Raw genomic sequence first — 13,733 nt, forward strand, 5'->3', positions numbered from 1 at the left:
CTTCACCTTAAGTCTCTTCCCCAAGCAACTGAGTTTAATTGAAATGGTTTAAGGGTGCCACAGCCTTAGCAAGGCCTTTGCTCTCTCTACAACAGTCTGCTCAGAATTTTCATTTGCAGATGTAATGGCCATACCATTGCTTTAATCTTTCCTGTAAATAGTTGTCTCTGTTTGCCTAGCCAGGGGCACTTCCTGGGATGCAGGACTCGTGCTAAAACTGGGACACTTCTGAGCAAACCAGGACAGTCACCCTGCCTACACAGCTGAGTTTGCATTGGTGTTTGTCATTCCAAACATTTCTCAATTTTACCCCTTACCAGTTAGGGTTGAGAAGCAGTTGATCCTGTGAACCCTGCAAGCTCACGGATTTCAGCAGTCTCTCTAGATCCCTTGTGTCTGCCAACAAGCTAGCCAGTTTTTCTCTTAGCTCATTTTGTGGGGCTTTGTCAATAGCTACCAACAGTATTCAAGCTGCCAATCTGTTCTCTGACTCTCCTAACTTGGGATAAACTAGATTAAGGTATGTCTTCTAAGTTACTGCAGGGAGCAGTTTTACCAAATATTCTGCTGCTGTATAACATGGGCTGCTATCCTTCCAGCCTCCAATGAGATCTCTTGCTACCTTCCAAATAAGTTAATGTTACACATACTAGGTGTTTTTGGGGGGGGTGGGGGGGAGGGGTTGGTTGGTTTTTTAGGTATGCAACACTGCCCCCTAGATTCCAATCTCTTATCAGTCAAAAACACATTAGGTTAGGTTATGTTGTAGCAACAACCCTAAAATCTCAGTAGCTTGAAACAACAGTTGCCTAAGCATGCACTCCTGGGAAACAGAATGGAAGGCTAATCACGGGAATTCCTTTCACTTCCATCACATCTGCTCAGTGGAACATTATAGGCACTAGGCTGCTGTGTCCCGCATCCTTCCCTATTTCCCCTTACTGCATTTATTCTGTCCATATTCCACCATTATATATTAGGTGTGTGGGGCACCTGGCTTGTCTCTTAGTCTGTATATCTACAGCTCAAACCACATCTGAAACTTGTCTAGAAACTATTGTGCATCACTCAGATTCTCGATGTGGCTGAACAGAATCCTTGGGTTGTCTCCTTTGGGGGATGCGTGGTGAATGTGTCCCACCTGCAGGAGCAATAGTGAGCTCAATGATTATTGACTAGTAGGCCGTTAGTGGTGGTCATTAATGTTCTCCGAGTGTTTCTGCCCTTGCCTTCCAGGCACGTGACAGAATTGCACTTCTGATCCCTTTGTGGTTAGATGGGGCCATGAATTATTTCTGGCCAGAGCATATAAGCACTGGTTCAAAACCAAAAACCTTTTTTCCTCCTGCCACAGTAACCAGCAGTGCACCAAAAGGAACTGTTCCATTAGTGTAGGTACCGGAGCAGGCGTACGACGGAAGAGAGCCCTCAACTGATCCCTAGTGAACATGGGGTGTAAGTGAGAGATAAACCTTTGTTGTGTTAAGCTACTAAGGTTAAGGGTTTTTTATTGTTTACTGCAGCGTAACTGGGCCTATCCTGATTGATACACTGCTTACAGTGCCTACTGGTACCAGGCATTGACTAAGATCTCATCACTCCCTACCTCAGATGGCATCCATAAGATAATAGGGAGAGAGGCATGTAAACAAATAACATTTTTTGATTCTATAATAGAATATGTGTATAGGACAGTGCCGGCAGAAGGTGAAAGTTAAGGGAAAGCATCTTAGAGGATCTGAATTTTTAAAAATGAGTAGGGATCAAATTAGTGAAGAGTTTCCCAGTGGAGCAACCAGTGAACAAGGGCATGGAGGTGAGCCTACGCACAGCACACTTAGAAAATTCTGAGTGTGAACTTCACATTTATATTGACTGTTAATTGAGGTCTTAACTCCGGTGCCACCTTGTCATTTTACTGCAGAGGAAACAGAAAGAAACTCAGCGACATAGACAATATCTCTGGACTAACTGGTCCATTCCCAGTATGCAGCCCTTTTTTCAGCCTCATGATTTTTTTTTTCTTTTCCATGGACTCTTCAAAGTGCAATGTAACAAAATATGTCAATAATGAGCTCTTTCACCCCTGGGGTAATTTTTATGGAGGCACCAGTCAGTTACAGAGCAAGTTTGTGAGGGGGAGGGGCCAAGGCTGTGGATTCCCGGAGAGCCTCCTTGCTGCCCTGGCATAACCTTGAGAGAGTCATTTTCCTTATGTCCCTGGGGAGAGTGAGTGAAAAATGACATAGGCTTCATTACTGCTAGTTTGTAGCGAGTAAGAAAAAGGAGAGAAAAGCCTTGTTTCTTCCTAATTTTCCTTCCCTCTTTTTTTCCTTCCCTGTTGTTGCCATCACATTCCTGATGTCATTCACTCCTGCCATTGTGAGCCGGCAGGCGGGCCCTGCTGGCCTGGACGGCAGCCTGCAACCCAAGGGGAGGGGGGTGCTGTGGAGGTAGGGGGTGGGGGGCACTAGTCTACCAACACCTTGGAGTGGGGCTGGGTCTGCGTGGAGCCTCAGGGATGTTCCCCAGCCCATTCTTCCCAAGATCCAATGAGCAAAATTAGGGGCCTCCCTCCTGAGGTCAGGGTACCGGGCCCTGGAGTGGCACTTGGGGTGGAAGATGGCCTTCTTTGTCAACTGATTCATTCTCCGGAATTCAACTTGTTTCCCGACTCGACAGTGTTTGAAAGTAACTTTATCCAGGTACCCTTTTTTTCCCTTTCAAAAACCTGTTCCCATGGGGTCCAAAAATGCTGTGGCCTTTTAAAGCCTTGGGGAGGAGAAAGAAGCCATTCCGGCCAGAGAAACCAGAGGATCTGGGTCTCAAGTTTACCCGTGTATGCCAAGAGCATTATGGGGTTTTCCTCACTCTTCTCCCTTTCTGGAACTTTCTTCACATAATCTCCCTTACAGACCATTAGAAACCTGTGCTGGCTTCTTCTGCCCGAGGATGGAAGAATAAAGTTTCAGTGCCACTCAGCTTGTTCTTACCAGTGCATCCTTTTAGAGTTCGATGATGCAGAGGACATGAAGGGCAACATGGTGTTCCTGTTGCCATGAGCTTGTCCATTTGGGGAGAGTCAAAAAAAGGGCAATGCAGGTCATGGCCCACCCCAGTGTGCCACACGCATGTAAGAATCACAGATGCTCTGAGCTCGTCACCGGGTGGAAGTGGCTTTCCGGCACCTGTATCCTGCCATTCTTGTCTTCTGCTTCCCTGACCCAAGTACTGGGGACTGATTTCTAGGTCACTAAGCCCGGGAACTGGATGAATGTCAATGAGGAGCTGGCCACCGTGATCCTTGGAGTAACCTCCACGGTGCCCTCCTTGCCACTCCCCAACATCCTCTTGATGGCCAACGTCACCTGGTCCCAAGGTCAGCTTTCCGCCTGTAGCACACCCGACTGTGCCCCAGTCATCACCCTCAGCAGGTAAAGAAGGGCCTCGGGGAGGGGCCCCAAGGGGTGGGATGACAGGCGCGCTGTTTCGCAGCTGGGCTTTAGATGAAAAGGGAGAACAGTGTTCCTTAGGGTACAGACTATGCAGAACCTCATCCATTCATTTAGCAAGTATTTATTCAGTATCTACATGCACCAAGCACTGAGCTTGGTGCTCTGGGTAGAATATCAGTCTGTTTCAGCCTAGTTTTTGAGGATCTTGGCTTTCTTTTTAATTTTGTCAATATAGACTGGGGGGGGGGGATGGTAAAAAAAAGAAAAGGTGAGGTGCATGAAAGTCAAATGGAATTATGAGGTGTTGAAATTCTTAAAAAATGCTGGGTGTACAGGAGACATCCACCTTTCTTACTCTTTCACAGAATTAATCAGGATACAGGGCAAAGGGGATCTGGGACTGGAGTCAGAAAACTTTAGTCCCATTTCCCACTTAGATCTACACTTGGGCAAATCTCTTAGCTTCCCTGAGCATCACTTTCAAAATCTGTAAAATGGAATTAATACTACTTACCTTTCCTTCATCAATTGGTGGTTGTGAGGATTACAAGAGATATTCTATACAAATTATCAGCTTTCGTTATTGATGTGGGCAGATTAATTACTAAGGCCCTGAAAATCAGGGAAGAGTAGGGCTTTGTAATCACTCCACTCTCGGCCCACAAGCCCTCTCCCTTGCGCATCCGCCAGGCAGAGGTGGAAGCCCAGTGAGGGTGGACTGCGCCCGAGGTGGGCACAGCGTGGTTGCTTCACACCCTGGGCTCCTCCACTATGGGAATCCTGATTGTGCCCAGGATTCTCCCCCTGAAGTTTGTGGAGCTACAGATCTGTGACCGGCTCCAGCGCATCCTGCGGATTAGGACAGTGACGGAAAAGATCTACTACCTGAAGCTCCACGAGAAACACCCAGAGGCTGTGTTTCAATTTTGGATCCGCTTGGTGACAATTCTGCAGAAAGGTCTGTCCATCACCACCAAGGACCCGAGAATCCAGTTCACGCACTGCCTGGTGCCCAAGATATCCAGCAGCCCCACTGACGCAGCAGTAAGCGGGGCCCTCCCGCCGAGATCTCCCGGGGGCGGGGGATGGGGACCGGAGGCATAGCGCCTCCCCTCGTGAGCGCTGGTGGATATTAAAGCCCAGTGTCCTGGGGGGATGAGAAGACTTCATTTTCAAAGGTCACTGATATACACACGCCAATGAAAGCAAATTAGTTTTTCTTAAGAAAGAGCTATGAGGTATTTAACTCACTTAAAAGTGTTCCTTTTTTTTTTTTTAGTATCATGAAGGGATAATGCTCACTGAGGGAAATCAGGAAATTACAGAAAAATCACCCCATTTTTCTTCAGCCCCAAGCAATCACTTGGAACATCTGGCATATCTCCTTTTAGTCTGTTATTTTAAATTAATGTTTACCTGATATATTTGAGGACATTATATACATATACATCTCTGAATATTGCTTTTTTCAACTTAGATCATATCATAAACATTTTTCTGTTAAACTATTTTTCAATGACAGTTGACATTCAATATTATATTAGTTTTAGGTGTACAGTATAGTGGTTAGATGTTTATATAACGTAAGTGCTGCCCTGAATAAGTCTAGTACCCCTGGCATCATACATATTAATGGTAATATTATTGAATTTATTTCCATTGCTGTGCATTACATCCTCATGACTATTCTGTAACTGTCAATTTGAATTTTCTTTTAAGATTTTATTTTTTTAGAAAGAGAGGGAGAGAAACATTGGTGCAAGAGATGTCGAGTGGTTGCCTCTCACATGCCCCCAACTGGGGACCTGGCCCAAAACCCAGGCATGTGCCCTGACTGGGAATCGAACCAGCAACCCTTTGGTCTGCAGGCCAGCACTCCATCCGCTGAGCAACACCAGCCAGGGCTCAAGATGCAGGATGTACTTCTTGATCCCTTCACCTTCTCACTCAGCTGCCTCACTCCCTTCCCATCTGGCAATCATCCATTTGTCCTCTGTACCTATGAGTTTGTTTCTTTTTTTAAATCTAAATTTATTTTTATTTATTTTTTATTATATTTTTTCCATTACCATTTACCCCCCTATACCCTTATCCACCCCTGCAATCACCACAATGTTGTCCATGTCCATGAGTCCTTTTTTCTTTTTCCTCGATCCCTCCACGACCATATAAGTTTTCCTGTTTTCATTGTTTATTTGTTTTTTTAGAATCCACATATACATGAAATCATATGGTATTTGTCTTTCTCTGTCTGACCTATCTCACTGAGCATAATACCCTCTAGGTCCATCCATGTTGTCGCAAATGCTAAGATCTCGTTCTTTTTTTATGGCCCAGTAGTATTCCAGCAAGTATCCAGCCATGTGATGAAAAATAGAGACATTTATTGAAGAAGATAAAAGAAACATTGTACCTGTGTACCTAGGACAATGACTCCTCAAGTCCCCTTCAAAGTTACGACCTTTCTTGAGGAAATCTGGTTCATTGATAGTGGTTTGAATCCAGTCATTAGCAACTGCAGCATGATGTTCCTTCTGCTCTGGTGGCAGAAGCTATGGAACAAATTTTGCCATGACTCATTTCATGCCAAGATCCTCAGTCAAAATCTTGGACACAGTAGTTTTTGGAATCCCCGGATCAGCTTCTAGTTCTTGCACAGTCAGTCACTGATCTTTGTTGACTGCAGCCTGTACACGTTCACCATTCTCAGGTGTTCTGCCTGTTGCAGGCCTTTCAGAATGTGGATCACTTTCAACAGATTCTTGACCATCTTTGAAGCATTTGTGCCACACTTTTATTTGCGCTTTACTTACTGCATTGTCTCCAAAAGGCTTCTGAATCATCCAAATAGTTTCTGCAGAGGAATGTTCAAGCATAATGCCAAATTTGATGCATATTTGTTGATCTACTTGCATTCAGTCATTTTGAATGCGATGGCCACACGGTGCACATGCTCACTCAACAGTTTCTACTGCCCCCACTGACGAGAACAGTGAAGTTGTCATTCATGCATGTGCATTCCAGTTCACTCTCCTTGGCTGCCAGGTTACATCAGTGTCTCGCAAACCATTCTTATTGTATTAACAATGGCTGGACTTTTTCCTAACAGACCTCGTACATGTACCACATCTTCTTTATCCAACCATCTGTCTATGGACACTTAGGTTGTTTTCATATTTTGGCTATTGCATATGAAATATCCTTCTTAGTCATTTGTTACAGTTTTTGTTTTAAAGTCTCTTTTGTCTGATGTGAGTATTGCTACCCCAGCTTTTTTTGTTTGTTTGTTTTGGTTTTCATTTTTATGAAATGTCTTTTTCCATCTCTTTACTCTCAGTCTGTGTATCTCTCAATCTGAGGTCAGTCTTTGTAGGCAGCATGTGTGTAGATCTTGTTTTCTTCTCCCACTTTAGCCACTTTACATCTTTTGATTGGAGGATTTACACTTAAACTAATTGTTGATAGGTATGTAGATATTGCCATTATTAACATTTTATTTTCCTTGCCCTAGGAGATATATCAGCAAAAATATTACTCCATGGGATGTCTGAAATTTTCCTGCCTGTGTTTCCCTCTAGGACTTTTATGGTATCACGACTTATATCCATTTTGAGTTTATTCTGGTGTATGGTGTAAGTTGGTGGTCTAGTATGCATCAAGAATTTTAATCACAAGTTTTTGCACTATTTCCCCTAAAGATTTGCTTTTCCAGTTCAGCTTAAGACTTTATTTTTCCCCTGACACACAGTAGGCTTTCACAGAACCGGCTAAGGATAAAAGCACAGGAAAGAAAAGCTTGATAGATCGAATTGCCTAAACCCTTCAGGTCTCAGACTCTTACACATTTTCCTCCATCCGTGTAAGCTGTGTGTTTTAGGTATGCCACCACCGACTGCAAAAGTCAGCTTTTATAGTTCTTAGTGCTCTGGTTCCTAAGGTTCACACCTGATACTTGGAGCAGAGTATCAACAGCAGCCCAGCAGAGAGTGGAGGTGATCCTGCCTGAGGCCTTGTTTTTTTGTCTCATAATTCTGGGGCTTGATGTTTAAGGGACAGGCTCCCAGGACTAGGCTGGAAGACTCAAGTCAGTTCCTTCATAGTTCTGGCCGGAGGAGGCCAAGAATTATCAGGGAGCAGACTTGGCCATAACTGACTCTCAATTTCCCCGTCCAGCCCGAAAGCAGCCTCCCGTCGTCCTCTCAGCCCAGTGAAAACTTCATGCTGTTGGAAGCCGAGCGGACCAGCGGCTGTTTCTCCCATTTCTCAGGAAGATCTCAGCTCACAGCGGACAGGTGAGTCCTCCGTGCTGCAGCCAACTCCAGCACCCCTTCCCGCAGCGGGTGTGGGTGGAGTCGGTGACACCTTCTGCAAACCTCTCTCAGTTCTTTGCTTTTAAATTCTAGATAGTTATGTATAGGACTTTCCTCTCAGTGTTATTGTAAGTCAGTCTGTGAAAACTGTGCCTGATTGAACGGAATATTCTAGGCAGTGTAAAAACACTGGGTACCCAGTGTTTTTAGTTTATTTTAAAGTTTTTATTAGTTGACTTTTTAATTGTATTTCTCCATTACCATTTATCCCCCTTATACCCTCTTCCACCTCCACTCATCGCCCTCCCTGCCCCGCCCCCTTGCTCACTACACTGGGCCCAGTGTTTTCCCATGGAACGTGCTCAGTAGAAGGAACTAAGTTAAGCTAATAAAGCAGATTTGTGGAGCGAGATGTTGACTGTCTTCATTCCCAACTCGCAAGGGTCCCTTGAGTAAACAACCCTGAGTTCTCTTTGCCTGTCATCTACTTCTTCCTTACAATAGAAGAGACAGTAACCCAGAGGGGAGACCACTGCTGGCGCCAGTTTTACTAGCTTTCTCAGTAATTGGGGTAGACTCTTTCTGTAATGAGTGACAGAAATCCAGAGCAAGGCCATGCAGCCAATACATTGAACAAGTTCAACTTTTGGGTATCATCTAAATACAAAATTTTTCCTTCCTTTTTAATTATTTCTGTGGAGAAATTTTCCTCTTGCTTCTGAATAAAAACTTGTTTTCTGGATGGGGCCCATAGCATATGGACTTCTTCTTAGAATATGAAAGGTCCTTTGGCCCATTTAAATAACAAACACAACATCGGTGCCTAAAAATTGTCAAAACTCTGAACAGATCACATCTCCCTTCCCTCAGCCTGGTCCCACGTTAACATGGTCCCTCATGGCGAGGTCTGGGTTGTCACTCCTTCTCTCTTTCTGTTTCCTAAATTTAAAGCTCATTTTTTCTCTTAGGCACTTTCCTGGGTTCTTTGAAATCCCCTACCTGCTCCCCTGAGTGCAGCTCTCGTGATTCTGTGAGAACCTCCTTTCTTTTGGCCACCACCCCCCTCAGGCCCTGGCTCTGCAGGAGTTGGAGCTACCCAGGCACTAGCTGTCAAGAGTCCCCTCATCCCCTATGGGACTCCTCCTGGGTAGGGTTTATAATGGCTCCAGGCTGGTTCTTGTTCTCTCTCTGCCTCTGGAGCTGCCTGTGTCGGGTCCTCAGGTAATTTCCTCCCAGAATTTGACTGGCCATTGGAGAGGAGGAGGGAGCAGCTTCATTTCACCACCAGAGAAACCAGTTCTCCCATCTCTTCTGCCCTCGATGTTTCATGGGCAGGCACTTTACCCACCTACTGAGTCTCCCAGCCCCCAGGGACCACAGCTGAAGCTCTCTGGGTGGTCCCAGGAAGCCCCTCTCTATCAGCTTGAGGGGAAAGAGGCAGCAGCTCATACAGAGGACTCTGCACACATCCGCTCTCTCAGTGCTTTCAGTCTCACTCAGGGTCCAGTGGTGGCCATGCTGACTCAATTCTCCCACATCATGGTCTGCCTTCATATGTACTTACCAGATCTTTTTCTCTTTTCTAATTTCAAGATAGTTTCTTAAATTGTAATGTAAAATTTTCTTCTTTGGGTACTCTGACGATTTGTATGTTGGATCATCTTTGTCTAACAGGTATGTCATTTTCTTTTTTTTTTAAATTGATTTTTAGAGAAAGAGAGAGAGAAAGGAGGAGAGAGAGAGAGAGACGTTGATGTGTTGTTCCACTTACTTATGCATTCATTCGGTGATTCTTCTATGTGCCCCGATCGGGATCAAACCCACAACCTTGGCATACTGGGACGATGCTCTAACCAACTAAGCTACCCGACCAGGGTCTTTTTATTCTTTAAACTTTCCTTCTTTTATCCTTCTATGTCTCTTTTAAGGCATTATGTGCTTTGCTTGTTTGCTCTCATGTTCTTTCTGGTTAGGCTTTCTTTAGGAAATAATGATTGTTTCTTTTTAAAATGTCTAAGTGTTTTCTCAGTTTGCTTACCACATGTATAAAATATTAAAATTTTGACTTATGTTGTTCTTTCATATATTCTATCAGTTTCTTAATTTCTTTTAGCTTATTCTGAAATGCTGCATTGCAGTTTGAAATGCTGGGGTGCAATAAAAGTGTGCTTTTATTGTCGGCAAGAATTTATTATGCTTCATATCTTTTCTTATATAATTTTGTGTGGAGTTTGATTATGAACCTTTTCTGATGCAGTTTATTTTTACATGAAATGTTTTTTCTCAACCTTTGAGAATGACAGACGGGTCAGACTAGCTTTCTGCTTTTGGCTCTAGTGCTCCCTCTTGTGTCGTTTTTGTGAAGTGTTAATGACCTTCCCAGTCTGTGTTCCTCTCTTTAGCTGACCTTGCTCTTTTCTTTGCCTCTATTGTTCCCGTCCTCCTCAACCTGGATTCCATTTTCAGTTGTTTTTCCCCACTGGGAGGCTGTGTCCTGCAAGGAAGTACATTCTGATGATTTTGAGAGTTCATAAGACACATCCTGCTGCAGCCCCTTCAGACTTTACCACAGAAGGATCCTTTGCACTTACTTCCCGATTCCTTCCTCTCAGACTGGCCTGCTGCACTTTTCACTGACAATCTGTGGGAGATTTAAGAACATCAGGTGCCCTGTTGCCTCTCTCTGCTTCCTCTCACACAGATACCGATACTGTCTGGGTCTTGCAGCTGTCTGTGGCTGTCATTTTTTTAAAAGATGTTTTCATTTCTTAGATTTATTTTAAATCTTCATCTGAAGATTTTTATTGACTTTAGAGCAAGAGGAAGTGGGAGATAGAGAGAAATCAATGCAAAAGAGGAACATCAATTGGCTGCCTCCCGAACACACCTCGACTAGGGACCAAACCCGCAACCTTGGTGTGTCCTGACCAGGGATCAAACCTGCAACCTAGGTATGTGTCCTGACCAGGGATCAAACCCGCAGCCCTTTGGTGTACAGGATGGTGCTGCAACCACCTGAGCTGCCTGGCCAGAGCTGTAGCTGTCATTTTTTTTATCATGAGCGTATTATCTCAGATAGGCCTTCATCTGCGGGACTCATGTGGGCCTGAACTGGGGGCGAGGGGGTTTGCTTCTATCAAGTACCTCAGAGATACTACTGACTCAGGGGAAATTTTTTATATTAGTTTTTCAGTTTGGGAGTTCTTGGACCTGAGGCCAGCATGAAGACAGGCCCATAGGTAAGAATCTTCAGAAGAGGCTTCCCTTTTGACCCAGAATCCCACTTGATATAGATAAGTTTGTGGCACTGGATGGCTTTCTCTCTGGTGTACCCTTTTGCCAAGAATGTGCTTTGAAAGTCCTGGATCTACGCGAATACCTCAATAAACTCCGCACCTGGCCAGAGCCCAAGGTTTTATGTCCTGTGTCACGAAGCCCTGGCTACCAAGATGGTGAGTCCCTCAGGCAGCCCCAGTTTCAGTTCTCATTTCCTTGGTCTTTATTTTTTTGGCCTCTAATTTTTCTTTACTTTTTGTGAGTTCAACAATGTATTTAAAATTATGTTAACTGTATTTTATCTCAATTTCTAGGTGTTTTATGGCAAAGAGGTTGCTTTTTTTAGGTTATTCAACCACATTGCCAATCTCTACCTAAGTAACTCAAAAATTTACACTTAAAAAAATTTATTTTCACATAGTTACAGTATGAGGCATTTTTATTTTCTTTTTGGTGCTTTTAAAATCGTTCTTATTTATTTTTTTCTTTAAAATAAGTATGTATTTTCCTTGGAATCAAAATTTTAAAAAAATTTAGCCACATTATTTGTTTTCAAAACAAACTAAGTGTTCTGATTTTTTAAAAGTTGTTATTGTTTTGGAGCACTCTGCAGGTTTTCTTTGCACCCACGCTGACTCCAGGCAGGTTATTGTGGGCATCAGGCAGATCCCAGTGGGTTCAGACTTTGCCTTCGAGTCATAACACATTAAATTCTGAACACATAAAAGCAGTAGTTAAGGTGTAGAGCGGTGTCTGTTCCACTTCAGCAGAGCAAGCCTCCGGCTTGGCTTTCTCCATTCCACTTGTAACGGAAGCCCTGGGCCCTATTACTCCGGGTTCTAATGCCTGCCGCCGATAAGGACTATGACTCCCAATGCCAGAGTCTTATGAAAAGGAATAGCTCAGCGCCCCATTACAAATTCATGCTTAGATATGTCATACCGTATATATGTATTGTCACTGCCAATCATTTCCATACTTGCATCTGTGTTCAAGGCACTCATGCTGGAAAAGACATAATTAAGAAGTAGTTCTAAATTAAATTTTTAACAATGCTTTCTTTTTCTTGTATTGTTTTCAGGGACCCCCAAATTCCTGGGTTCCAACAGAAACACAGACACTGCCACTGAAATCAATGATTCCAACAGCTACAGCAAGACGCCCTTGTCAGTGGCATCTCTGGTCAATTGGAATATACCCAGGAGAGCCACCTTGAGTCACAGCCTCTGGGAACAAGAGAATCCAGGTGACTACTCCCCACAGGTTCCTGCAGCCAGGTCCCTAGGAGAGAACTTACGGGGACCGTGACACCTGGCCGAACAGGGTGCTCTTTCAGGCTTCAGTCAGTGCCCTGGCGACAACCTCCCATAATGCTCTTTTCCCCCTGTGGGCCCAATGACCATGGGAGAAGTAAGATGGTGTTTAAAGCAAGGTCCTTCTGTACCTCCACCAATAAACCTCCAAGTGAGTCCCTAATTGTTGTAGGTTGTGCTTTGGGTGGTGGGGAGAGGGGGAGGGTCAGGCGGAGGAGGTGGCTCCAGGGTGGGGAAGGACTGATTAGGAGCAGGAGCTCACTCCTTGGGAGAGTAATTGGGAAAAAGTCCCTTCTGCTCAGTTAAAATCCCCAAGCAGCCACGCGAAACCAAGAAAACCAGTGCAGAGGAAGGGCCTGGCAAGAAATCCAATTCCCTCTTTCAAAGGGAGAAGGGAAAACAGGCAGGGCTGCTCAAAGTCCAGTGTGAAAAAAAAACCCCTAAGAATGATGGCAGCAAACTGGGAAATATCTTTGGGTTGCTTCACCTCAAGCAAGAAATTGTTTTTACTGCCCCACTGTGAAGTAATGAAGGCTTACCCTGGGCCATGCAAGGTTTGGTTGCTAATGAAGACAGGGCTGCTGGTAAGGAAGATGGTGACCACATACCCGGGAAGTCTTCATTGATATGACTCTTCCCACCAGGAACTGATGAAAACAAACTGGAAGACACCATGTCTGTGCATATTAGGGACAGGGCAGGGGCTTTGGCCAACCTCTGGACAAGTGGGGAGTATTTAGGTGGAAAATACTACCTTAACACTGAGAAAGCATTTACCAAGTTCCTGCTAGGTGCCAGACACTGCTTAATGCTGGGTTTGTTCGAGAGAACAAGGCAGATGGATCAGTTTCCTGCCTTTAGGGAGGGTATAGGAGAAATATCAAGCTCTGTTCTGGAAACAAAGGAAGGACATTTAGGATGACATGGTGTTTGAGTCTGCAAACCAAGGCTGGTGGGCTTGCCTTCCTATGGTTCACACTATAGGAAAGAGGGTTATAGAGGGAGAAGGAACATGACGGCCCCTTGTGCGTCCTCAGTTGGTCTGAGTGGTAAATCCTGGCTAGACTGGGTCAGAAAAAACATCTGAGCTGAGAGGATCCCTGATTCTTGGGGGTTTCTTCCTGTCTTTCATAAAAATAGAAACAAAACAAATTTCCTTCTCTCATGTTACAATCAAGTAAGCTGAGCATTGCTGGTGCTGCTAAGAGACATTTAGAAGCTGAACTTAGAAAAGCCTAATGGTTTCCAGGTGGGTTTGGCTGGTGAGAGGTACAGATAGGAGATCACAAGGAGAGAGGAATGTGGGGTCTGGGCAATTACTCCCTCATTTGTAGTCACAAAAGGCTGTCTGTGTCCCTTCACAGAAGGAAATTGCTCCT

At 44.4% G+C, this 13,733-nt stretch overlaps 1 protein-coding gene across 1 annotated transcript; it reads left to right on the top strand.

The window, feature by feature from the left end:
* Positions 1 to 2,552: 2,552 nt before the first annotated feature.
* On the top strand, positions 2,553 to 12,373 carry GARIN1A (golgi associated RAB2 interactor 1A). Its single transcript, XM_054563874.1, has 5 exons — positions 2,553 to 2,705; positions 3,250 to 3,434; positions 4,250 to 4,499; positions 7,629 to 7,747; positions 12,151 to 12,373. Exons 1-5 carry the CDS (start codon positions 2,553 to 2,555, stop codon positions 12,347 to 12,349), a joined length of 906 nt encoding a protein of 301 aa, XP_054419849.1. The 3' UTR covers positions 12,350 to 12,373.
* The last annotated feature ends 1,360 nt before the right edge of the window (positions 12,374 to 13,733 follow it).

Source organism: Pteronotus mesoamericanus, unplaced genomic scaffold, assembly GCF_021234165.1.
Source record: "Pteronotus mesoamericanus isolate MK-2021 breed Mesoamerican mustached bat unplaced genomic scaffold, CSHL_Meso_final scaffold_85, whole genome shotgun sequence".
NCBI classification, from domain to species: domain Eukaryota; kingdom Metazoa; phylum Chordata; class Mammalia; order Chiroptera; family Mormoopidae; genus Pteronotus; species Pteronotus mesoamericanus.